The 25,712-nt window shown below is 48.1% G+C and overlaps 1 protein-coding gene across 3 annotated transcripts in view; it reads left to right on the plus strand.

Annotated features, from left to right (window-relative positions):
• Window positions 1-25,340, plus strand: part of WNT5B (Wnt family member 5B) — a 104,849-nt gene extending 79,509 nt beyond the window's left edge. Inside the window, exons 2-5 of one of the 3 annotated variants that reach the window (XM_033117882.1) lie at window positions 11,953-12,098; window positions 13,266-13,513; window positions 18,719-19,011; window positions 23,917-25,340. In XM_033117882.1, the coding sequence (XP_032973773.1) occupies window positions 11,953-12,098; window positions 13,266-13,513; window positions 18,719-19,011; window positions 23,917-24,375 (1,146 nt within the window). In that variant the 3' untranslated portion in view covers window positions 24,376-25,340. Of the gene's footprint in view, window positions 1-11,952; window positions 12,145-13,265; window positions 13,514-18,718; window positions 19,012-23,916 lie in introns of those variants that run through there. The other 2 variants (XM_033117884.1, XM_033117885.1) reach the window with 2 other exon arrangements.
• The last annotated feature ends 372 nt before the right edge of the window (window positions 25,341-25,712 follow it).

Raw genomic sequence — 25,712 nt, forward strand, 5'->3', positions numbered from 1 at the left:
TGAAGACCGCTGGCAGTGACTCTAGTTGTGGTAAAGAATGGTGAGTGTCTTAGCACTGACACAGGGAGCTGAGAAGAGGTAGCCACGCTGCCCTGGCTGTTCTCATCTGGCGAGGAAGGAAGTGGGCTTGTGCCTGAGAGGACCAGACTCTTTCTGCCATGTTTTCGTTAGAAAGCTGCTTGGCATTCCCTCCCTCTGAAGACAAAGGAACTGTTCCACAGCAGTGTAAGGATCAGTTTGAAACAGGGCAACAGCCTGGGAAAGCAACAGGAAGACCCATATAACTTAGTTACTGGTACCCTGGGGTGGAAAGCCAGGTGTCATGTCTGCATGAGAAGTACATTACAGATAGCAGTGACTTGCAGTCTCTCCTCTTCCACTGTGCCATTGGAGCCCATCGGGACACAGTCATTCCTCTGCCATTAACCTGGCTGATGAAGGCTGAAGGACAGTCTCTGGCACTCAGCATGTAAGGCCTTTGGGCCCGGAGCTGCTGCTTCTGCTCTTCTTTCCGCTGCAACATGCACCTCCCGTTTATTTATAAAAATGAAATAAATATCCTGTTTTTCCTAATAGAAATTGCCAATTTTTGGAGGAGAAGGTTGGCAGCTTCAGTAGATCTCAAGAGAGCAAGAAGACTAGAATAAGGTGAAGTAATAACTTCTCATCCAAACCTAGCTTCTGGGATGGAATTACAGAATTGTTTAGGAAAAAGGAGACTTGGTAGCACTGCTTTCATAAAACCCCATATGTGCAAATCCAGATATGCCAGATATGTAAATAATTCAGTGGTTATTCATACAGTAAAATGACTATTATATATGTAATATAATTATAAAATACAACACATATATTAAGATTCTTTAAATAGCAGAGTGCCATACTTAAAAGCCTTTGAGCATGAGCCAAGCAAAATGAATGCATTGGGCAGCCAGGATAAATGCAATTGAGAGCAGTGGGGATTTTGGAAAGTTAGGGAGCCCCTCTTCACCCACCCATTAAAGCATTCATATTCCAAAACTTTCAAAACATTGTGTTAGCCAGTGAGATTTGGTTGTCTGCCAGTTGGTGATCCCTGCTTTGTTAAAGAGTAAGATTTCCCCAGGCCCCTTAAAAATATGCTGCCATTTGCAAAAACAGGAACACATTTACTTGGTAACACAAGATACATTTTTATTCTAATTAGCCCATGGCATAGAGAGAGGTCATCAACCTGCCTGTGATGGGGATCCAGAATTCCATTGATTTGCGTCATTCACTCTGTCCAAACCAGGGGACTTGTGGATGTGGGTGGCAATTGCCCAGGGTAATGTTTTCCTCACACCACACCAGACCCAGTAGATACTTGGAGAAAGGTGAGAGCATCCAGACAGCTTTCCCTCAACTCTCCAACTCCCTTGAAAACAAAGTCCACCCCGTCGCTGTCATGCTTCTAAAATAATTTTCTAGGTCCACACTCATTTGTGGCCATATACTTCTGCTTTTGTTTGCTAGAGCATCTTTTGAAATTATTTTAATTCATCAGGATCCAGGAGGAGGAAGAATCCCTCCATATTCGGCACAGAATAAGACTTCTTGTGCCAGCCCGGTGGCTCAGGTGGTTGGAGCGCCATGCTCCTAACACTGAGGTGGCTGGTTCGATTCCCACATGGGCCAGTGAGCTGCGCCCTCTACAGCTAAGATTGTGAACAACGGCTCTCCCTGGAGCTGGGCTGCTGTGTACCGCTGTGTGCTGCGGTGTGCCACCAGGAGCGGCTGGTGGCCAGCAAGAGGGCCGGCAGCCAGTGTGAGCGGCCAGCTGCCATGAGCTGACTACCTCAGCTGGGGGTAAGCGCAAGCCTCCTAATACCAGCATGGGCCAGGGAGCTGTGTTCTACACAACTAGACTGAGAAACAACGGCTTGAACCAGGGGGGTGGGGGCGGAAGAAGGGGGAAGAAAAGGACTTCTGATGGAGTTTGGCTAGGTGCCCAGGGAGAGAACTGCTTTTTCAAACAAGATGAGTGAACTGGGGTCTGCCACTTCTGGGAACCACACACGGACCTGGTATCTTGGGGATTTGGTCCACCTGCTCTGTGGGGTTTGTTCAGCAGGATGTGAATTGGCCATTTCTTGAGGAACTGGCAGCTGGAGACTTGGGAATCACTTTTCTCTGAAACATCAAGAACTAGATTTTAGTGTGGAGGTCTCAGGATCTATTTCTGTGTCCCTGTCACCCTGCAGTGTGATTGGGTCCATCTTACTCTATACTTCCCAAATCGTGGGAAATTTGTCACTGTGAATAACAAACACATTTCTGAGGAAGGGCAATTTTGCATCTTTCTTGAGGGCCAGAATTAAAATCTCATCATTTCTACCCACCCTCTATCTCTGCTTCATCCCTCACGCCAAGGCATTGTTCCTCCTGCAAGCTAGAGAAACAACGAGAAAAGACACAGGCTGTTTGGGAGATAAAGGCTGCTGCAAAGTGACGGGGTGGAAGTTGGGATACCACCTCCAAAAAAACCCCACGTTTTTATTTTCATCTCCACCAACTGTCAGAAAGTAGATCACACAAAGGAGTGCTATGCCTTCGGGCTAAGAGGATTCAATGAGCAAAGCTTGGGAGGAGGAACTGGAGAGACCAGAGAAATCCTTGGGAGAAATAATTAAGGCTGGCAGGGAAAGGCTACGTTAATTGAGCTGAGAAGAAAGATCGGGGGATTCTTTTAAGAAGTTATGGAATTTTCTGATAGAGTCTTGGGGACATCATTGCGTTAACCTTTGATCACTACTTAAAAATTCAGTTTTAAGGGAGAAAAGTATCTATGAAAAAATTTATATAAGAGAAACGGGACACAATAGTAATAATTGACCAAAAAAAGGGAGAGAGAAGATGGTTTTACCAGATTCTTGTTTCCTGGTTTCCTAGTGTGAGAAGAGAAGAAACAAAATGCCAAGCCGCGTCCGGGCTGGGCCCCAGCAGCCGCTGCTTCGCGTGCAGTTGATCCAGGCCTCGCCCTCACTCCGTGTAAAGTACCTGTGTGTCTTGTACTGACCCCCTCCCTCCCCACCAGCCCCACCTGCTCTCCAATAGTTTCCCGTGTGGCTGTCTCTGTACCTAAATTTTCCAACATGCGTTTAAGGCAGAGGTTTCTTTTTTGGTATGAAGACCATTTTTAAGCCCCCTGCAACAGGTCATGTGCCCCATGAGAGTACAGTTGTACTTCCCATTGAGGAAATACATAAAGATCCCCTCAAACTGTTAGGTATTGATAAGACTTTTTCTCATTTTAAAATGTTTTTTCTTGTGTAATGTAACATATACAGAAAACGGCACAGACCATGTATTGTAAATTAGACCATTAGTAAATTGTTACAAAGTGAACCGCCCACGTATGTACCTATTACTCAGGTTAAGAAACAAAACATTTGCGGGCACTCCAGAAATTCCCTTATGTCCCCTCCTCCTCATAATCCTCTTTTCCACCCTTGAGGAAACCACTCTCCTGACGTTTACAATAATCATTTCCTTGCTATTCTTTATAGCTTGACCACCTACATACGGATCACTACACAATATAGTTTTGCTATAAAAGGAATCATAGTTTATATATTCTTTTGTGACTTGCTTCTTCTCAACATTATGTTTGTAAGATTCATACATGTTGTTGCCTGCAGCTGTAGTTCCTTCGTTTTCATTACTGCCTGAGAGTTCATTGTACGTATTAATGTATAACAGTGAGTTGGTCCATCCGTGGTTGATGGATACGCATATGTGTGGTGTTTCCAGTCAAGCTGTTGACAGCACTACTGTTGTCGACAGGTGTCCTGGTGTACATGTGGGCAGATGCTCCAGAAAAGTGGAATTGCTGCATCAGGAACACTTTTTTAAAATGCAACAGCTTTATTGAGATACAATTCACCTGCTTAAAGTGTACAATTTAATGATTGGTAATGTATTCCTAAAGTTGTGCAACCATCACCCCGATCATCAGTAGCACTTTTAAATGAATTAGTATTTTATTCATTACGAGGGACGATGTACAAGTAGACCATCAGAGTAACAGTAGGCGGACGTATTACCTATGTATTCATTCGAGAGGTGACGTTCAGTTTCCATATGTTGTGTGGTTCTACGGCCCCCGGGAGTCTTTAGCCCCCAGGTAAGGAACCACTGGCTTAAGGCTTCGATATGTAGAAATTTTCCATTAAAATTCATACATGTTACTTGAAAGATTTAGTGCTTTATTTCATTACATACTCTGTGGGTGGCTTTATGACAGTGGTTCTCAAAGTTTGTGGGCATCAGAAGCACCCGGAGGGCTGGTCCAAACAAATGCCAAGCCCAGCCTCAGAGTTTCAGATGCGGTAAGTCTGGGTGGAGCTTGGTCATTTGTGTATCTAATCAGTTTCCAAGTGATACTGATACTGTTAGCTTGGGGACCATACCTTGAGAAACCTGGCAGCTGGCCGTTACCTTGGAAATTAGAGGACTTGAGTGTGGAAGGAATTCATTCAATCATTCAGTAGATAAGAATGGGACAAAAGACACAATTTGTTGGAGGCAAAAGAAGCAATTAGCAGGCTCTTGTAGCAGCTCAGAGTATGGCAGTAGGAATGGCGGGTTGGGAATAGATTTTTAAAACATTATGGAGACGCAGTCAAGACGCCTTGACAATTGATTTGACATGGAGGGTCAAGGAGAGGAAGGAGTCAGAAAGGACACTAAGATTTTAGGTCTGGATCAGGAAGAGAACTGGAGGACAGAGAGGAAACTGAGAAGAAAGAGTGTAATCAGCATCTTAACTTCTATGCTTCTTGGCTCTCTAGGAAGATTTACTCAACCATCATTTCGTGGTCATAAGGTGACTGATCCCCTAGGCCTGTGGCCCTATTCCTACAGTGATGTCTCCAGAAACCAGAAGCATATGCTCATGGGAGTTTTCCTGGGCGATTGATATTGAATGCTCAGTGGGAATTCAATACCGGATTTCAGAGGGGCTACATAAAATTAATGAGAAGAGTGATCCTGAGAACACTAGAAATTACCCAAGTCCTCCTTTATGTGTTGTAATATCTCTCCTACCCTTCCAAAAGCACCTTGACATTTTCTCTCTGGGACCAAACCACATCTTTAAGTGAAATCCTTGCTCTTTTCCTCCTATTTGAAGCGTATGTCCTTCAAGGCTCTGCTCCAGTCCCACACCTTGACTGCGATCGCTGCCTTGGATGCTTCGTGTGTCCTGCATTTCAGAATAGGTTTTTCATTGCTCCAGCTAGACTAAAGCACCTCAGGGATCAACATCTCAGACACTGTCATGTTATTGTATAATAAGCAGCATTAGACGTCGAATGGTATTCTTCTTGTCTTTGAGGAAAATGTAGAGACAAAACTGGGACCTGGAATCTCCAGAATCTCAATTAGCAGCTGACAGTAGATTCCCCAGTTATGGGAAACACCAGTAGAAGCAGCTTTTCCGCTGGTCAGTGGGCTGGGCTGTATGGAAGCCAAAACGACTTCTTTGTTTCCATGAGGGGCTGGCTTCAGTGGCCTGTCTACTAGGTACCCTTGGGCACCATCCTAACCACTGAGAGAAAATGGTGAACGAGACCATTTGCAGAGCTTATGAGGAAAAAAAAACACAAACAGATTAGCATGCCACATTATACCACATTATGATATATTAAGTGCTGTGACAAAACTATGCAAGAAGCTAGAAAGAGAAAGATGGAAATAGAGGATGGAAGGGAGGGGTCTTCTTTGGATTGGATGGTCAGGGAAGGCTTCTTTGAAGGTGTTACCTCAAGGACAAAAGAGCTTGATCTGCACACATTGGGGGGAAAGCATTCCTAGAAGTTAGTAAGGCACAAAGGGGACAAACGGTATGAGGGGTGGAGAAGGAAGTATATACAGGCAGTGTGGGGTGTTTGGAGCACAAACTGAAAACCAAAACAGGATGGAAAGGTTGACAGAGTTAGGTTTTGAAAGGCCTTGTATCATGTGGTTTGGGGGTTTGACTTCATCCTGTAGGAGATGGGGAACCTTTGAAGGGTTTTTAAGCAGAAATGTTACGTGGTCAAATTTGAGTTTTAAAAAGAGCTGGTAGCTGGATTCATCGAAAGGTAACATAGTTTTATGTCATCAAAGTAGGGTCTTCTGTTGTGAAGACATAGTCCCTTGGTCAGTTTTTCTGTTACGAGTGATCTAAAATTTCTTTCCACTTTCTCCCCAAACTTTAACATTTCTTTAGGTGACCACTTTGCCCCTTACGTCTGCCAGCATCTCCCATGAGCCCCTCCCACCATGCCAGGGTCCATCTTCCTATCCCTTCATCTCTTGGCCTAGTTCGTCATTTCCATCCCAACATAAACATAAGCACCAGCTCTCTAAAACAATTCTGGTTTATAATAATTTCTCCAGCTTTAAGCAGCCTGGCCTATTCTCAATCCACATGTCGTTTTGGTTGGGAGAAGTCTGGCTTTTTTTCCTCCATCAGGCAGTGTGTGTGTGTGTGTGTGTGTGTGTGTGTGTGTGTGTGTACTAGTAATTTTGCAATCAACCTGTTTTTTAAATAAACATTGCTTTTTGTGCTACTTCCTATAAATCAGGATATTGCTATCTGGTTTACTGTCTCACTACTCACAACCTTACTAATAGGGCAACAACGGTGAAAAGAAGAAAAGCAATGCAGAGAAGGTGTTATGTGCTCCTGACAGGGCGGGGAGCTACCAAGTATGTGATATATTTACCTGTGTTGGGGAAGAATAGAAAGATCTGGATGCCAAGCCAGGATCTCCTATTCAATCGCTGTCTGAGCAAGTTACTTAACCTCTTTACACCTTAGTTTCCCTGTGCTCAAAGTGAGCATAATAATGGCACATGCCACGTAGAATTTTAGTAACGATTAAATGAGAAAAATGGATGTTAAACACTTGGTTCGGTGCTTATAATAGGTGCTCAATAAATGTTCGCCAGGATTAGGTATTGTCACTGGATATCGGCCAAGAGCCGTGTGTTACAGCCCAGTAAAACTATACCAGGCAAGAGAGTATGGACAGAAAGTAGAACAGGTAAGTTTGTACCTTTAGGACATGTTCAATCTCTGGAGAAGTAAGAAACGTACACATGCCAAGGCAGCGTGTCTGGAAGAAGGTGGTGCAGACTAGATACCTGTATTCATAAATACCAAGGCAGTCCCAAGGGAGTGGGAAGCCATCTTGACCTTGGATCAGTGAAAGACAGCTTTATGGAGGAAGCGAACCACGAGCATGGACAGGAAGGAAGCTTCAGGTGGGGATTGCTGGTGAGGAGAAAGCCTGCCTGGGACGAGGTCGGAACGAGGTCTTGGGGGCAAAGCAGGGCTTGTCCTAAGAGCAGGAGGAGATTGGAAAAGAGACCCACATTGGGAAATTCAGGAAAAGAATGACAGGGAAAATGAGGCCATATTGGGAAGTTTCGAATGGTTAAAGAACTGGGAACCACTGTCCGTTTTCAAATGAGGGTATTATGATACAAATTTGTATTTTAGGAAAAACGTTGAAGACCCATAGAGTGTTGAAGCTCTATGGGTTCGACCACAACGAACCGGTTAGTTGTCAGGTATAAGGAGTGAACACTTAACTTGAAAATAGGGAAGCAAATGAATGAACTGGACTTACACTTGAGGAGGTGTTTGTCAAGATCCAAAGTCTTTCTCTCATCTTTATGGTGGTAGAAATGAAGTGGCCGGTGGAGAGAAGGCTGCGGATGACAGCTCTGTCATTCCTGCTCATCCTTAACGCCCCTCCCCCAAATCATCCGACAACAGCAGCACAGCCAGGAGTTCCCAAAGGGAAGCATTTCCTTTCTTTCCAAAGACTGCTAAGACCGGCTGCCTTGCTGTGCCAGAGACTAACAGCATAGCAAATGCATTTTTAAATTGCACATTCAGTAGCTCTTCCCTGGGTCACCCGGTGAGAATCAGCCAGAGGCAACGGGGAAAAGGCTCCCGTCCAGGCTCTTGGTTATTTCTTGCTGTGCTTCTAGGTGTGAGGGTGCTTATCTGGGGGCAGGGGGACACGTGGGGGTCGGGACAGCTTTTTCTGTGTGACTCACAAGCTGCCTGCGTCCGGAACTCCCAGTGGTGGTTTTTGTAAGCAGAGCAGCTAATGACGGTTCCAAGCCCCGGCCCTGTGGGTCGGGGTCTCATTGTAGGCCCTGTCCGAAGTGTGTGTGGGAAGTACAGAGCTGCCCGCACCTCCGCTCCGCTTGTCCAGTCTCTCTCCCTGGTCTCCTGTCTCCTGGCCGGATGGCCGTGGCCTCCTAAGAGAACGAAAGTGGTGGCTGAGTCCAACTGGGAAAAGGAAGAGGACCTGGAGTTACTGTTTTCAGATAGGCACCGCTTTGACTGTGATGGCCAGGCAGGGCGGTGCAGTCACAGTGAGGACCTTGGCGTCCACAGAGGGGTCCTGGCTGTGTCGCAGGGGTACACGCCTGCCACCTTCCATCTCCGTAGCAGTTTGGAGAGAGGTAGGGTGGGCAGGTGTTTCATAGTGTGGCTTTCCCCAAGGACCCTAACCAATGTAAGCTTTCACCCCTCTTCTTGATTCTTGTCCACACTTGATTTTTTCTCAAAGTAGTCACTGGACCTAACGGATTATGTACAGTTGACCCTTGAACAGATACAAGGTTTGAACTGTACAGGTCTACTTATACATGGATTTTGTTCAATAGTTACTGTAAATGCGTTTTCCTTATGATTTTCTTAATAACATTTTCTTTTCTCTAGCTTACTTTGTTGTAACAATACAGTGTATAATACATATACAAAATATGTGTTAATCGATTTAATGCTATCAGTAAGACTTTCTGTTAACAGCAGGCTATTAGTAGTTATGTTTTGGGGGAGTCCAAAGTTCTATGCAGATTTCGACTGTATGGGGGGATCGTCACCCCTAAACCCCTCCTTGTTCAAGGGTCGATTGTATAAATTGTTCACTGCTGTCTCTCTGGCATTTAGAGCAGTAATGACACATACGAGGCCCCAAATGCATGTTTGATTAATGAATCTATTGAACAAATGAATGCTGAATGCCGAAGTATAGCAGACGTGTCTGACTGCCCATTCCAGCCCTCTGAAGGGTCCTGAGTGAGAATGTGGCATCTTCTCCTCCCTGTCACCTCCCAGTCACTACTGAAGAAGAGAGACTCTGGATTTTCGTCATACCTAATTGTGTTTGCTGTGTCTGAAATGACACTCTCTTAAGAAAGGGAAACTTTAATTTTGGGAGGAAATCCGTAGTTGTTACAAAGGCAGCAGAAGGAATTCTCTCCCTGCTTTTTGGATATTTACTAGATCGTTGTTCCCACACAAAGAACAGCCTTCTCTCATTGCAATGCTGTAAAATTCACCAGTGACCCACAAATGGGGCTTCCGATGTGTCTTAGTCATGAAGACCAAACCATCGGCCCCCACACAGCTTCCTGCCTCCCCAGTCAGGCTGAGGCAAGAAGTTTCCATTGTGCCCACGCTAGTGGAGCCAGTCATCAGCGTTCACCTTCCTCCTCCCAGCCCTGCATGAGGAAATCAAAGAATACAACGGGGCAGCCAGCTGCCCTGCTTTGGTTCTGTGACCACCCAGAGGGGTGGCTCACAGCTGCCTGCCAGAAGAAGGTGCCACACATCTGGAAGGCAAAGGAAGAAGCTGCCACACGTGCTGCAGTCTTTTTTTTTTTTTTTTTAAGTTTTTAAAAATGTTTTTTAATGAGTCAAGGGTTTGATGGACAGCACGGGGTGGTGGGAACCGATGGTGGGCGGGATCCTGTCTCAGTTGATGTTTAGAAGGCCCAGAGGGGCGGGATTAGCAGCCCTGGGCAAGTTTGGCCTTCTCTCTCCCGTCAGCCTGGCACCGGGCAGTCAAAGCCACAGTGAGCCTTAGCGGGCACTGATTCCCGTCCTTGGTTCAGAATTAGTGGCCCCCTTCGTGGCCTCCATTGAACCTAGGACTTTCAGAGCCAGAGATATTTCACAGGGGATTGATGAAAGGGTGTGACAGAAGTGAGAGACACAGGTGTGAGGAGGGTATCCGTGGGGATAAGAAGTGTCACCCGCTGGAGAATGAACTCTGCTATGTGTCATGGAAATGTGTGAGGACATGTGTCGGTGGGAGTAACAGGTTTGTGGGAGGCAAGGTAGTGGGGATCCCCGCGATGGGAGAGGCCGTGTGGGGAGGCAGAAGGAGCACAGGGAGGAGGGAGGCTGACTCCTGAGTCCTCAAGAAGGACCGGTATGGAGCTGGGGATGTTTGGACAAGGAAACTCTTTGAAGCTTTTCTCTCGTCCTCCCTACTCTGGACCTGGTCCCCTCCCCTCCATAAAGCCATTAGCTTCTGGTGCCAGCCCTATCTCTGCTCCATCTCTCTTGGTTCCAGTCGGTGCATTCACAGACCTCCTGCCCTGAGGGACAGGGAGGATTTATGGGGGGTAGAGGTTAGAGGGGGAGGAGGCATCCTTTAGAGGAGGGGAGGTCTGTTAGCAAAGTAGGGTGTGGGGAGCTGTTAGTGGACGGGCTAGAGACCGGATCATTTCCGAGCTGACTCTGCATGACAAAGGGAAGGAGCAAGTTTCTACTTTGATCTGCCCCCTGCCGGCCCCACACACCTGCTGGTTGGTGCCCCCGCCCCAGCCAAGACCTCAAGAAGAAAAACCAAAAGGAGGTGGGGACAGGCTGTGGCCCAGCTTCCCTGGATCCTGCTCAGGCCACCTTCCTCTCTTGGTGGTCCAGGATAAAAAATATCTGCCAGGCTGATGACCCAAAGCACCTGCCGCCCCCACCCGGAGAGCCCGGCGACCCAGAGCTGCGGGGGCAGCGTGGTGAGATGGGGGTGGGGGCGCTGGGAGCGTGAGCGAGCTGCGTTTGCGTGTGTCAGGCTGAAGGTGTGGGAAGAAGATTCACTGGGGCTGCGGGGTCACGCCCTCAGTGGAAGCTGAGGGAGAAAGGACGTGGTGTGCGGAGGGGGCTGCTGTTATATATAGACTTGCTCCAGGATCCAGAGGCAGGATTTTCCCTATGTTTTCAAGGGCTGGAGGAAAGGTGTTCCTGGGGCATACAGGCGCAGGCGGTAGTTACGAAAAGTGTGAGGCAATGGTGTGGGGGGCTCTCCGTGCTACAAGGGAAGGGTGATTGCTTCTGGAAGACTCGTCCTTGGCACAGATGTTCAAGGCATGGGTTAGGGAGCAGGATCTGGCAGTGCCCTCACTGCTGCTGTCTGTGCTGCTGGGACACGGGGCCCTGGTGCCCTTCCAGGGCCCCTGAACACAGTGGAGGGGATGAGGGCCACTAGGAAGACACTGTGCCAGCCAACAGAGCTTTAGGGGCCCGTGTTTGGCTGTGGGGCTTTTACATTTCTCAGAGAAGTTGCCTTGAGAAAGTGAAAAGTGCTCACTCTTCTCCCTGCTATTCCTGATAAACAGCGGTTGGGATTTGGAAAACTTGACTAGAGTGGGAAGGAGGACTCCTGTTTAGCTGGAGGTCAGTCCAAATCACCAATTGTGTAGTAGCCCCGCAAAAGAGAGTAGTCAGAGGGATCCATCTCTGGCTGGAATACGAGTTAGAGGGAAGGACCATGGGTGGTTCTCCTTTCTAGAAGAAGGGCAGGTGTGCGTTGCAACAGCCAAAGCACCTTCCTAAATGCTGCAGAGAGCATTCTGTTCATGAAATGGTGTGTTTTCGTTTCTCTCTTCCAGTTTCTCAGCTCAGTGTTTCCTTTGGAATTAGGTCCCTAGTAGGGTCTTCAGAGTTGGGAGTAAGAGAGCGCAGGGCAGTCCTGTGGTGAGAAGATGAGCCTAGGAGACGATGGTTGGAAAGAGGCTGAATTTCTCTGTGGGAGCAGAAAGCGACACAGATCCGTCCAGAGCTCACTCCGCTGCCTCCTGGTCTCCCCCGTCGGTGACATTTCCACATTGATTCTCCCTTCATTTCTGTTTTCTCAGGGAGCCCGGTTTTGGAAGCCGGCAGTGCCCGGGGTCTTCCCAGGGCCCCGGGGAGTGCTGTGGCCGACCATGCCTGGCCTGCTGCTGCTCGCCGCTGCGCTCTTCTCCAGCTGGGCCCAGCTGCCAGCCGAAGCCAGCTCCTGGTGGTGAGTGAGGGGCTGAAGTCCTGCTCTACAACCTACGCCTCCTTTGGTAATTGAAATGTGGAGAAGGTCACCACGTGTCGTGATCATTCCTTTATTCAGAGCAATCCCAAGGACCTCTTTTATCCCAGGAAAACTAGGATGGTCCTTTTCCTTTCTCAAGCCCCCAGAAGTAAGGTTCCACGAGTATAAAGGATTATTAGTTCATTTGGCTTTTTCTCTGATCCTGTTTATATTCTCCTTTTCCTGGCCCTTCCTCCATCCCCATGGGTGGTGAGAAATATCTCTTTTGTTGCTATTGGATCGATGAGAATATTGATTTTTTTATTTTATTTTATTTTTTTTTTTGCTCGTTGGGGCAAGGAGAGTAGAATTCCTATTTTGTAAGTCTGAAGACCAGATGAGGGATTTGCAGGACCATGTCTGGCTTTCTTTTTGAGTTTTTAAGACGACTGTCATTGCCAAGGGAGCATGGAGATGGCAGGCGCTCACCACCTGTTCTGCACCGTCTGGGCCCTGCTCACATTTTTACTCAGACGGTAAATGTACAGCCTTCACATTAACACTTTATTATATCTGTGGATGATGGGCAAAAGGGAGAGCCCCGAACTGATAGACAGGGGGTTAGAGGATGTATGGCTCAGATATGGAAGTAAAAACATTTAGAATATGTTGTGACATATGTAAATTGGATTCGATTTTAAAGGCATAAGGGGAGTTCTCTTTAAGGGAATTTATTGCTTTTCATCCCGTACCCTGCACTGGGGCCCAAGTGAGTAAGTCATGCGCTCTCCTATTGAGGTTTGGCTCTTGCTGCCCCCTGCCTCAAATGGGTAACCCGTCTGCTCTGCTGCCATCTCTTCCCACCCCATCTCCTTTAAGACCCAGCTCATACTCTGGCCATCTCCTTATAAAAGCTTCTCCCCAGCTGTAAGAGCTCTTTCCCTTTCTGATTACTCTGGATCCAGAAGTTCAAGTCTGTCTTAGGCATTTGACATCTTACCTGCCATCTGTGTTTGTGCCTGTTTCTCCAGTTTTCCTCCCCAGGTCCTTAGTGCAGGGCCTTGGACACAGAAAGCACGCAGTAAACGTGTTGAATGAATGATGTGCTGCCGCACACAGGCGTATGCTCACTCCTTGGCCTTTCCCCTTTCTGGATCGCTGCTCTAGGTCGTTAGCTATGAACCCGGTGCAGAGACCTGAGATGTACATCATCGGTGCCCAGCCTGTGTGCAGCCAGCTTCCTGGGCTCTCCCCTGGCCAGAGAAAGCTGTGCCAGCTGTACCAGGAGCACATGGCCTACATAGGGGAGGGAGCCAAGACAGGCATCAAGGAGTGCCAGTACCAGTTCCGGCAGAGGCGGTGGAACTGCAGCACCGTGGACAACACATCTGTCTTTGGCAGGGTCATGCAGATAGGTAAGCGGCTGCCAAGACTTGGCTCAGCTAAAGGAACTGTTCACCTGGCCTGGGTGCAAGCGCGCTCCTTCAGGACGGCACAGGGAGAGCCCACCTGAGTGTCTAAGTGGGTTCTCTCCAGACATGCAGGAGAGAGGGAGCCCCACGCAGGAAGCAGTCTCAGAGGATGTGTTAGCCTCACAGCCTGGTGACAGCCCGGTGCTGAGCTAGCCCTCTGCCTCCAGCTTCACGCTGTCCTGGGCAGCCGGCGTGTGACTCACTCTGGGAAGGGGTCAGAGCATCTGAGTTGAGTTTCAGTGAATGAGGAAACCCAGCCACCACCAGTGCCCTTTGTCTCAGTACCAGGGCCTCCTTTCAGAGCCTTGCCCTGAATGTTTATAGGCGTTTTTTTCTCTTCCACTTGGACCCTGAGAGAGAAACTTTGGGCCAAAATGATGATAGCTGCCATTAACCTGACCCAGATCCACTCCTGGCTTTTTCTTTTGAAAGGGTGTGTGTGTGTGAAAATGGGGGGAGGGGGCAGAAGAAAGATGAGAGGGCCACCTTTTCCCAGATTCCTGTTCTCTCTCCTCTCCCACTCCTGGTCTAGGATTCTTTGGCTGCCCTATTGCTTAGATGGAGGTGTGATCTGGGGTCTAATTGTTTTAGGTCCTTTTGAAATGCAATTCTCCTCTCCCTGGCAAGAAATTGAGAAATCCGGCCCTATTCTACTGAGTCTTATCCCCAGGGCCATAAAAGGAAGGTGTTAGAGCACTGTATTCCCTGTCTCTCATTCTCCCAGAACAGCTTCCCCTCCAAAGGAGACATTGGAGTTACCAGAGGCTGGGGCTTTCCCAAGGAATGATTTTAGCAGCAGGGGAGTTAGGGAGTTGAGATTCCGGGCTGCTCTGGAATGGATACTTGGAAGTCCCCTCCCTCTCCTGACCTCTGTCCTCTGCCACCCGCATATTGACAAGTAAGGACCAAGGGAAAGTACGCTTTGAACCCTGCTCTCTTTTCCTTCCATCTTTCCTTCCTTCCTTCCTTCCTTCTTCCTTCCTTCCTTCCTTCTTCCTTCTTTCCTTCTGTATCAACTCAAGGTCCATAAAAGGAGTGCTCGTGTGCTCCCATGACAATCTTATTGGACAACTTTCCCAAAAGGCTGGACTTGGAGGTTAGGTGGGATTTCTTCATAATTTTTTTTTTAATATTTTATTGGGGAAGGGGAAGAGGACTTTATTGGGGAACAGTGTGTACTTCCAGGACATTTTTCCAAGTCAAGTTGTTGTCCTTTCAGTCTTAGTTGTGGAGGGCACAGCTCAGCTCCAGGTCTAGTTGCCGTTGCTAGTTACAGGGGGCGCAGCCCACCATCCCTTGGGGGAGTCGAGGAATCGAACTGGTAACCTTGTGGTTGAGAGGACGTGCTCCAACCAACTGAGCCATCCGGGAGCTCAGCGGCAGCTCAGCTCAAGGTGCCGTGTTCAATCTTAGTTGCAGGGTGCGGAGCCCACCATCCCTTGCGGGACTCGAGGAATTGAACTAGCAACCTTGTGGTTGAGAGCCCACTGGCCCATGTGGGAATCGAACCGGCAGCCTTCGGAGTTAGGAGCACGGAGCTCCAACCGCCTGAGCCACCGGGCCGGCCATTTCTTCATAATTTATCAATTCTTCTCAAATACACTTAGCATCTGTGCCTTCTTCCTGGTAAAAGTCTTGTTCAGCAGCAACCCCTGCCCTGGATTTCTGGTGATGACACTAGGATGGCCCAGGTGTAGAGAAAGGCACCCCCTAATCATATCAAGGGAATAACCTAGTGTATGCCTGCTGTTGGCTAGATCCTTTCCATGTGTTATTTTGCTTGCGTGCAGACCAAAAAGTGAGGCTTTACTTTAGAAAGCAAAGGGTAGTCAGGTATAGAAACTCCGCTGGGTACAGATCTGCAGGGTAGAATGACTTGTGAAAGCAGACGCTGTTACAAATGGACCCCTCCTGTTTCCTAATTTTCACCGTTCCTTGTTCCTTTTTGTAGCTTCCCTGCAGGCTTACGCTGCCTGGGAAGCTCTCTTCCATTCCTCCCCCTGGGCCCTGAGAGCTCTTGGTAAGTCCTCTCCAGGCTCTCTTGTGTCTTCCAAGTTTTTCCTTTTTCGAAGCAGCTGCAGAAGTCCACCACCAGAGGGCAGCAGAGCAGCTCCGAGGGAACCATAGACGTTTCGCCCAGCCTCCGCCCAGAAAAGCGTGGGGACACCTCCTTGGTAGTTGGCACAGAGAGGGCAGGATATTGTCTTCCTGTCTCCCATTGTCCTACTAGAGCAAGGTCTCTCTAGTAGTTCCATGGATGCTGGTTTATTTGCCTTTACCCTTGAGATGGTTTGAGTTTCCACTCTGAATTGTTCTGTATGTAGAGACCCTTTTCCTCCTCCCCATTGCTTATCCATTCTGAAACCCAAGTTACCTGCTGCTTGCTGAGAGCAGCACTGGTAGTCTGTCTTTACCAGGCTGACCAGAGACGCAAATGCTGCCCCACGAAGGCAGAGCTATCTGCACTCAGGGCCTGATGTTGCCCCCAACCAAAAGAGGCAGAGTGATTGCAAGAGACAGCTAATTCACCCCAGGACAGATTGGGGTCCCCAACCGTGCTGATAGGTGAGGACCATCAGAGCTAATAATGCTCAGCTGCAGGAACACTATTTTAAAAGGCACTTCTGACCGGGGTGATTTCAGCTCTCGTAAACACTTTTGCTAAAGAACGAAAGAAGAAATCAGAGCTATGTAGCTTGGAAAAGGAAACACATGAAAGGCATATTAGTTATTTTCAAATACGAAGGGCTGTCAAATGGAAAAAGGGTTAGATGATGTATCTCCAGCAGGCAGAAGTTACAGGAGGGTTTATTTAAGCTTAACACAAGAAAGAACGTTGTGGTGATTAGCGTCATTAGAAAAAGATGGAATGGGTTGCCTTGAGAACCCACCCCGCTTCTCTGAAGAATGCTGTAAAAGGAATCCACTGCCCACAGTGGATGGAATGTGGATGGAGGCTGCAGCTTCAGAGGCTCCTTCCTGCCCCAGGAAGCCAGGTCAGGGGGCCGAAGCCCAATTTTAGGAAGACTTCGGGCCGGACTCCTCCGTGAGAGCCTCTGGCTGCCTGCCCATCCTGGGAGTTCACACTCAGTCAGACTCCCCTGGTCTCTGGCCGTGTTCAGCACTGACTCAGACGTCTGATGGCTAAAGCATGAGTAGGACTTCCTGTACCATCTGGGTTTTTCTTGGGCTGCTCCTAGTCCACAACTGACCAGAAGCTGACCCCCACTTAATTGAGTAAAACTGACCTGCCCAGTATGGTCTGGTTACTAACGTTGCTGTGTCATGCCTAGATGATCGAAAAGTAGGGTAAGGTGGGAGATCACTCTAACCTATTAATGATTGCAAGCTGCTTCCCTCGCCATGTGCCAAGACAGAATTGTGGGGTCTCTACATCTGACCATAGTGACGCAGGACAGGAGGCAGTGAGGGCAGGAGATGCTGCCTGGTTTAACAGCTGGGGTCAGGGCTGAATCTGTGTCCTGCTGAGAACCCTCCCTTCCTTCCATACCTGAGTCCATGCGAGTATTTTTTATTATTTCTTACAACACCTTTATTGAAATACGATTCATGTACCATACAATTTACCACTTAGGAGTATATAGTTCAGTGTATAGTCACAAGATTGTGCAACCAGCACCACTATCTGATTCCAGAACACTTTATAATCCTGTAAAGAAACTGCAGACCCATCAGTGGTCTTCATTCCTCCACTCTCCTCCCCAGTCCCTAGGTAACCACTAATCTTTCTGTCTTTATGAGTTTTCATATTATGGACATTTCATATAAATGGAATCATACAATATGTGGCTAAGTGGTTCACTTAACATAACAATTTCAAGGTTCATCCATGTTGTACCGTGTTTCCCCGAAAATAAGACCTAACCAGAAAATAAGCCCTAGCATGATTTTTCAGGATGACCTGAACATAAGCCCTAATGTGTCTTTTGAAACAAAACTTAATATAAGACCCGGTCTTATTTTTGGGGAAACACGGTAGCATGTACCTATACTTTAGTACTTTCTATGGCTGAATAATATTCCGTTGTATGGAGAATAACACCTTTTCTTTACCCATTCACCTGCTGATGGACAGTATGAGTTGTTTCCACCTTTTGGCTATGATGAATAATGCTGCAGTGAACATTGATGTATAAGTTTTTATATGGACATGTTTTCATTCATCTTGGATGTATTCTTGGAGTGAAATTGCTGGGTCATATGGTAACTCTATGTTTAACCTTTTGAGGAGCTGCCAGACTGTTTTCCAAAGTAGCTGTACCATTTAACGTTCCCCCCAGCACTACGCGAGGGTTCCAGTTTTTCTATATCCTCACCAAGTTGTTATTAGTTATCTTTTTTATTATAGTCATCCTTATGGATGTGAAGTGGTGTCTCTGTGATTTTGATTTGCATTGCCCTGATGGCTGAGTATTACTTTTATAAACATTTTTATGTCAGTAGAGCATACATCATGTGAGTTTTAAGTGGCTCACTACAGCAATAAAGAGGAACACAGTTCAGGTTTTCTACCAGAAATAATCTAGACATTTGGAGAGACCCTGCTGAATGGCCCAGAGAGGCGGTTCCCAGTGCCCTGGTGTCAGGAGGCGGTGTGGATCCTGTCAGAGACAGGGAGATAACTCGGATGATTCTGGGCGTAGTAACTCTCCACTCCTGGCCTCTGACACTGTCTAGCTAGATAATGGCAGCAATCAAACGACAGAGGTGTGGCTCATAGGGTGGTGAAAAATTGGCATCTGTGAAGGAGAGGTTTTTGTGAGGTCACATGGTTTCTACTCAGTCCCATTCTGTCCGTCTCGCATGTCCCCTAAATTCCTTAATACCCACTCTCCTCTTCATTTAGAGCTGCCTCCGAGGAATCTACTGGCATGTCTGTGTCGGTCAGGGCTGGAGGGAGTCATTCAGTTGGTTCGTTCACAGGGCAGAGGAGGCGACTTCAGCTCCTCATGGAGAGAAGTTTGAAACCACTAGAGCCATGGGAAGGGAAGTGCTCTGTCCTGACACTGCTTCCCTTCCTGGGGTGTTACAGCCAAGGCACTGGTAGGGTCCGGGGGAGGCAGAGGGGAAGGACAGCTTCCACTGGAGAACCAACCTCCCTCACCACCCTTCTTCCTTCTCTTGCAGGGAGCCGTGAGACGGCCTTCACCCACGCAGTCAGCGCAGCCGGGGTGGTGAACGCCATCAGCCGGGCTTGCCGGGAGGGCGAGCTCTCCACATGTGGCTGCAGCCGGACAGCACGGCCCAAGGACCTTCCCCGGGACTGGCTGTGGGGTGGCTGTGGGGACAATGTGGAGTATGGCTACCGCTTTGCTAAGGAGTTTGTGGACGCCCGGGAACGGGAGAAGAACTTTGCCAAGGGATCAGAAGAGCAGGGCCGGGTGCTCATGAACCTGCAGAACAACGAGGCGGGTCGAAGGGTAAGCTGGACCTCCCTCCACCACCCGCCTGGCCCCCAACCCTCCACACACACTGAAGACCACCTGGGCTGCCCTGGGCTGAGCTCTGAGCCGTGGCCTGGTGGCCTGGCCGTCCAGGAAGGGGGCTGGCCTGATTTGGGAGATTCTTACCTATGACTGCTGACCGAGATGCCACATTCAAAAAGTCCCATTTCCCATCGGGCACATGCACTTGTCATTTCTTTAGCCCTGTTTATTTCTCCATGGGTCATCTCTCCCTGTAGCGTTTGGGTACAGTCTTAGGATCAGAATTCCAGTGGAGTTCTTGTCTTGACTGCCCCTTCTTTGTAATTTGAACAGATAGGGTGATTGGAAATGAAGCTGTTAGGCTTCGTCTAGGGTTTATGATTTCTTAAAAGCTCAGGGAAAAGTGGAGCTGTCTTTAGAACTATCGTCATACATCTGTGTGCAGAAACCCAGTCCAGCAGCTCGTTTAGGTCTAATGGTAAACACAGTTGTGTGCTAGGAGTTTTAAACACACGTGGAATGTGAAGGACAGTCATCCCTTGATGGCTCAGGTAGACAGCCTCACCGGGCTCATGTAAGATACCGTGTTTCCCCGAAAATAAGACCTAGCTGGACAATCAGCTCTAATGCGTCTTTTGGAGCAAAAATTAATATAATACCTGGTATGATATGATATAGGACATGATACGATACGATATGATATGATATAAGACTGGGTCTTATATTAGACCTGGTATTATGTTATATTATGTTATGTTATGTTATATTATATTATATTGTATTAAATAAGACCAGGTCTTATAGTAAAATAAGACCAGGTCTTATATTAATGTTTGTTCCAAAAGACGCGTTAGAACTGACTGTCCGGCTAGGTCTTATTTTCGGGGAAACCCGGTAGGACGCTCTCTGCGCCTCGTTTCAGTGAAACTAAAATGGAGGCCTTGAGCTGAACTTGCCGTATTTTCGTCCGTGCAGAGCGTACCTGGGCAATAGTGTTTTCTGTGGTGCGCTGGGGAGCGTACTCGGCTCTGCCTGCGCCGTCTCACGAAGACCCACCTCTGAGCACATGCTCTAGACTCCTCTGTCCTTTGCTGCCCTCTGAGGCGTCTGCCCCAGGAAACGGGGTCGCGCAGCGTCTCCAGTGTGAAGGGCAGTGTGGACATGCGTCCCGGTCTCCCGTGGACACATCTGAGGTTGGAGTGCCTGGTGGGGGGACCCTGTCCTGACAGAGGCCAGAGGACCACAGGCCTCTCACAGACTTCTTTCTGGGAGTGTTGCCCACACTCAGCTCTATGTCACGTCAGCTGGCTCAGGGGGCCCAGGCTGGGTACTTCAGTGAGAGCAAAGACAAAGTAATTAAAAAATGAGAACAGCGGTTTCTTGAAAGGAAATAAATCCAGAAACTTAATGTTGGTTCATTGGTGATTCGGTAACAGGATATGGATATAGTTCTAAAAATGTGTTTATGTATCAATTTTTTAAAATTAAGTCATGTTTTATAGGAGTACATAGCAAATAAACGGGACTAGAAATGTGTTTTACATGTGTCTCCCTTACATATCACATAACCTGAAGCCAGTTGTTTTTCAGCCACGTGTGGGTGTGTGTAGGGTGGTGTTAACTCGTGGTGGTGAGAGGGGTTCTGGTTGGTGCTTGGAACTGTGGTTGTTACGGTATAAACCGGGGAAGACAGACCAGAATGGCCTTAGGTCCGTGCGGCTGCCCCAGTCTCCAGCAGCTCCTCTCTTCAGCAGTCCGCTGGCCAGTCTTCTGGTGTCTAACCATGAGGAAGGGAGAGAAATTGGTGAAAAAGGTTAAGATCTTCACTTTATCTCCCAAATGCCCAAACTGCATCCATTTTTCAGGGTCCCAGTTCACATACTACCAACTCCTCGAATCGCTCCCATCCCCCACAGATGGTAGTCTCCCTGTGTTGCTCTGCCGTAGAGCATTTGTGCTTTTCCTGGGCTGTGCCTTACTCTGCCTCCTGTCATGGGCTGTAGGTGCCCCAGGACTGCATCACAGGGCTCACAGTGCGAATAGGGACAGGGTCACAGCGATCACAGCATAGGCTTCTTTGCAGCAACGCTTCCTGGCTGGGCGCATGTGAATATGCAGACTAAAGTTCCCATATTGCTTCCTAGTGAGAGGTCAAATTCATGGAAGGCTGTTTCCTGTCTGTGCTCTGAGCTGTCCTTGGGGCATTGCGACATATGCCGAGGTGACTAGGCATTCATCCTAATCTGGGCCCCCTTTCAGTCTCAGTCTTGACCCCACTTCTGCTGGCTCCTCGTTTTATTGCCCTTAATTGTTTGTTTGTTTGTACTGGCCCTATCTTGGCAGGACCTTCCCTTGCGTCTGCCCTGTTCCTTGCAACCCCCTGTCTGTCTCCCTGTCTGTGGCCCCTTCCCCCAGTCCCACACCTCTTCCACATCCCTTTATCTCTCCCTTTGCCTGTCTGCTCCACATGGGGAACTCTTGTCCCTCTGTTTTGTATCCCCTCTCCAAGGAACAGGCCCAGGCCATCAATCACCGGCTCAGGCCAGAGGTATTCACCTCCCACCTCCTCACACCTACACAAAAAGTGTCTCAGGAAGGACGAAGTGGTGGCAGGGATTAAAAATTCCCTGGACTAAGGTTTGACAACCAGATTTTTTTTTTTTTTAACAGAATAACTGGGATTTGACCTCTTGACCACAGAGTAAATCTTGGGCATACTTTGCTAGACATTTCCCTTGGCCTGTCAGAGTCTCCAGGAACTCCATTTTTAGATCTTGATGGCCAGAACAGCGGGTTGATACTGCCTTGTCACTCAGGGGCTCCTAAGCATTTTCCAGATAAAAGCTGCCTAATCTTCATGACATTCCTGTCAGTTATCAAACTCAGTCACACCATTAGGCAGAAGTGGAAGAAGGACTTAGAGAGGGATTTTCAGGGGCAAGATGTAAAACTAAAAAAAAAAAAAAGTGAACATTTTATTGTTTTTTCAGTTAGCAGGAAAGGCCCCAAATTGGGATCTCCCAATTCTCCTACAAGAGGAACGTACATATATATATATATATATATATATATATATATATATATATATATATATATATATATATATTATCAATAATAAAATATTTTAAAATCTTATGTCTACATTACCTCTAGTCTTTCTCCCTAGAGGAAGGATGGAATGAACGTCTAAATAGTGAGGCTCGGTGACACGCCTCCTCTGGGATTTGTTTTACTGATTCCTCTCCTTACTCTGTGAGGTCTTGCTTTGACTCTTCCCCCCGCAATTTCCCTAAGTGTTTGCTCCCAGTGGAGATGCTTATCCTGTTCCCTTAGTCCCGAGGGGCAGGTACACAGTTTCCAGCCCTTAATGCTTCCTCTTTCTGGCAGCGCCAGGTGACCCCCATCTACACCGAGGACCATTTCCAGAGGAATGTCGGGCTCCAGCCCAGACTGGGGATTTGTGCCAGAAGGATAATTGCAGGCTCTGTCTTTGAAGTGCCTGTTGGAATGGGGTGTCGCCTTGGGTCTGGAGCTGCCAGCCAAGGGCTGGTGCCTTTCACCTCGGGGAGGAGCCTCACTTCCTTCTCCACCCTAAGCTGTTTTTTCTTCTCCACCCTAAGCTGTTTTTAAGCCCCAAGACTGGAGTGCAGAAGTGCTGGACATTCTGAGTCCCTTCTGGGTGGCCCTGAGCAGTATTCAGGCTCTCTAGAGTCTCAAGTTTTCCACCATAAAATAGCGGGAATAATTCCATACCAGGAAAAAGAATCAGGAAGCATTTTGACAACAGTAACGTGAGCTGATGATGGTTAAGCTGTTTCTTGCACCTGCAGTGGTCTCTGCGCAATGCTGAATAAAGACACAATCTGGGGACTCTTGAAAAGAAATCTGAGAAAAACCCTTGAAAAATGAGTCTGTACTCACTTGGTGACAATAGCTGTGGCATAAGAAAATGTTCTGCAGCGGGCTTGCATTTTTATCCTGCCATCTGCACTTCTGGGCCTGCTGCCAGGGTTATTTGACACAATGCATCAATATGCTTTCATTGAAAAGCACTTTGTAAGCAGCTTTCTGGTCTACTCTTGCTTTTTACATTTTGATTTGGGATAACCCAAGTTCAAATCCACTCCACATGTTGTGGTTCAATGACTTCTGGGGAGGATTTGTTTTCAAATGAATCACCCCCAGAGTGGGGCCCACTGACCTGCTCCTCCATTGCACGGCCTCCCTCCACACTGTGGCCTCTCCCAGGGGTGGGGGAGGGGAGGGGGCGTGGTCTTGTTCACAGATATGATGTCGTTTATAGTGACGCTCCTGATGCCTCTATGGAGTTAATGACCAACTAGTAATACAGATAAGGGGACCTTTTAATTCTCGGGTGATCTGGCAGAGGCAGGAGAGCTTGGGCTAACGGGGCCATGCCTGCAGTTTCTGTTCCAAGCTTGTCATGTAACTGGGTTCTTTTTTCTGTCTTGTGCTCCACATCATGTGAAAGCTGGGCACATTGTGTTGGTTTTTATTTGTTTGCTTGAGACTTTGATCCAGATAGAAATATCCTTTTTTCCTGATGGTAAAGATGACACGTTTACTGTAACAAATTTCAGGTGATAAGAAGTGGACACAGTAGAAAGGGCACACCCCACATGCCTGCCGTCCTGTAGGTGACCAGACATGGAGCTAGCTAGCCTCCCCAGCATTTTTCTTTGTAAGTGCTCCTTTTGTCTGTTTTCAGTCTGAGCAACTTTGGACCCTGGAAAGATCTTTGTCTACATTTGAAAAACAGCCCACCCCTGCCCCATGAGCCTCCCTCTGTACTTGGCCTCTGGCTGCTCTGGCCACCCTGGGGACACCTTTTATCCGGGATGCACCTTCTCATTCCCTGCTTTCTCCCCACCCTCCCAGGCTGTGTATAAGACGGCAGATGTAGCCTGCAAGTGCCATGGCGTCTCTGGGTCCTGCAGCCTCAAGACCTGCTGGCTCCAGCTGGCCGAGTTCCGCAAGGTGGGGGACCAGCTGAAGGAGAAGTATGACAGTGCGGCCGCCGTGCGCATCAGCCGCAGGGGCAAGCTGGAGCTGGTCAACAGCCGCTTCAACCCGCCCACCCCCGAGGACCTGGTGTACGTGGACCCCAGCCCTGACTACTGCCTGCGCAACGAGACCACGGGCTCCCTGGGCACCCAGGGCCGCCTCTGCAACAAGACCTCGGAGGGCATGGACGGCTGCGAGCTCATGTGCTGCGGCCGTGGCTACGACCAGTTCAAGAGCGTCCAGGTGGAGCGCTGCCACTGCAAGTTCCACTGGTGCTGCTTCGTCAAGTGCAAGAAGTGCACGGAGGTCGTCGACCAGTACGTCTGTAAATAGCCGGGGCACCCCACCCCACCCCCCGGCACTCTCCTCCACTCTGCCTCACAGAAGTTTATATTATATAAATCTATATAAATATATTTTATATTTGTATAAATGAATGGATGGATGATAAATAATTAAGAGAAGAAAATGGAAAGGAAAAGCTTATTTAAGAGATGCTGGAGATCTTTGAGGATGGACTTTGCTGGTTCTCAACTTCCAGTGGACGGAGCAAAGGTCTTTCTTTCCCTCCATTTGGCGGGGATTCTCAGGATGTAGGGACTTGGGAATATTCGCTGTCTATCCACCATGACCTTGAGAGAGGTGGTGGTTAGATGGAGAAAATGACTTTGTCTGGAAGGCTGGAGTCTTTGCTGGGTAGGTGACTGCCCTGTAACCCCAGCCTTTGGGTGAAAAGGCCCTGTGGAAGGTGGCTGGAATTCAGCTTAAACCTTTGCATCTTCAGGGTCTTGCCCAGAATATTGATCGGTTCTGTGACAGGGCCAGTGCTTTCCTGCCTTTTCATTGGTGTGCATACTTGCAGAATCCATGTGACAGGAATGAGGAGAGGTCCGATGTCATCTCTGCCCGGTGACTACAATGGGACCCGCCCCACCCCAGACTCCCAGGCCTGTCTTTCCAGTGACAATTACTCTTCCTCCAGAGTTCACTAGCTCCTGCCACAAGTTCCCGCACCAGGAGGAAAGGGGGTCATTTTGCCTGCCACGTCAGGAAAGATGCAAACTGAATATTTGTGCCTGAGCTGCAGAAAGCTGGGTGCATAACCAGACTGAGTGAACATTGCACTGTGCTCCCACATGGGAGAGGAAGCTCGTGATGCTGCTGCTGTCACTTCCTCCATCAAGGGAGGCCTCACGAACGACAGGAAGCATAGCTAGGTCAGGCTCGCCTGGCCTGGCGTGGTCTCTTCATCTCTGCCCAAGATGTACAGTTTCTCTCTGACATTAAATACTCTTCACTGAAGTTTCTCTCCCTTTCCTTATTCGGACACACAATTATCTTTCATAAGTCTCCTCTTATTTTTGCCCCAATCCTTAGAACCCTGCTATATGGTACATACTCATATATGGAAGAGGGTAGGGAAAACAGACTTTTCAGTGTTCTAGTTTGGTAATTAGAGACGGGGACAGGAAAATGTTACGAGAATGAAATAGGTAATGCATTGAAATGCTGTCCCCAAGGGCTCCCACAAATACTCAATAAATGGTAGCTATTATTATTACTATTCTGAACAAAAATAATCAGAGATTTAAGTTGAAACGTCGCATTTACCTTCCCCTTTCTCTTCCTCCGTTGACAGCCCGCCAAGTTACCGTGAGTTTGTGTACTGG

This window comes from Rhinolophus ferrumequinum, chromosome 10, assembly GCF_004115265.2.
Source record: "Rhinolophus ferrumequinum isolate MPI-CBG mRhiFer1 chromosome 10, mRhiFer1_v1.p, whole genome shotgun sequence".
Taxonomy (NCBI): domain Eukaryota; kingdom Metazoa; phylum Chordata; class Mammalia; order Chiroptera; family Rhinolophidae; genus Rhinolophus; species Rhinolophus ferrumequinum.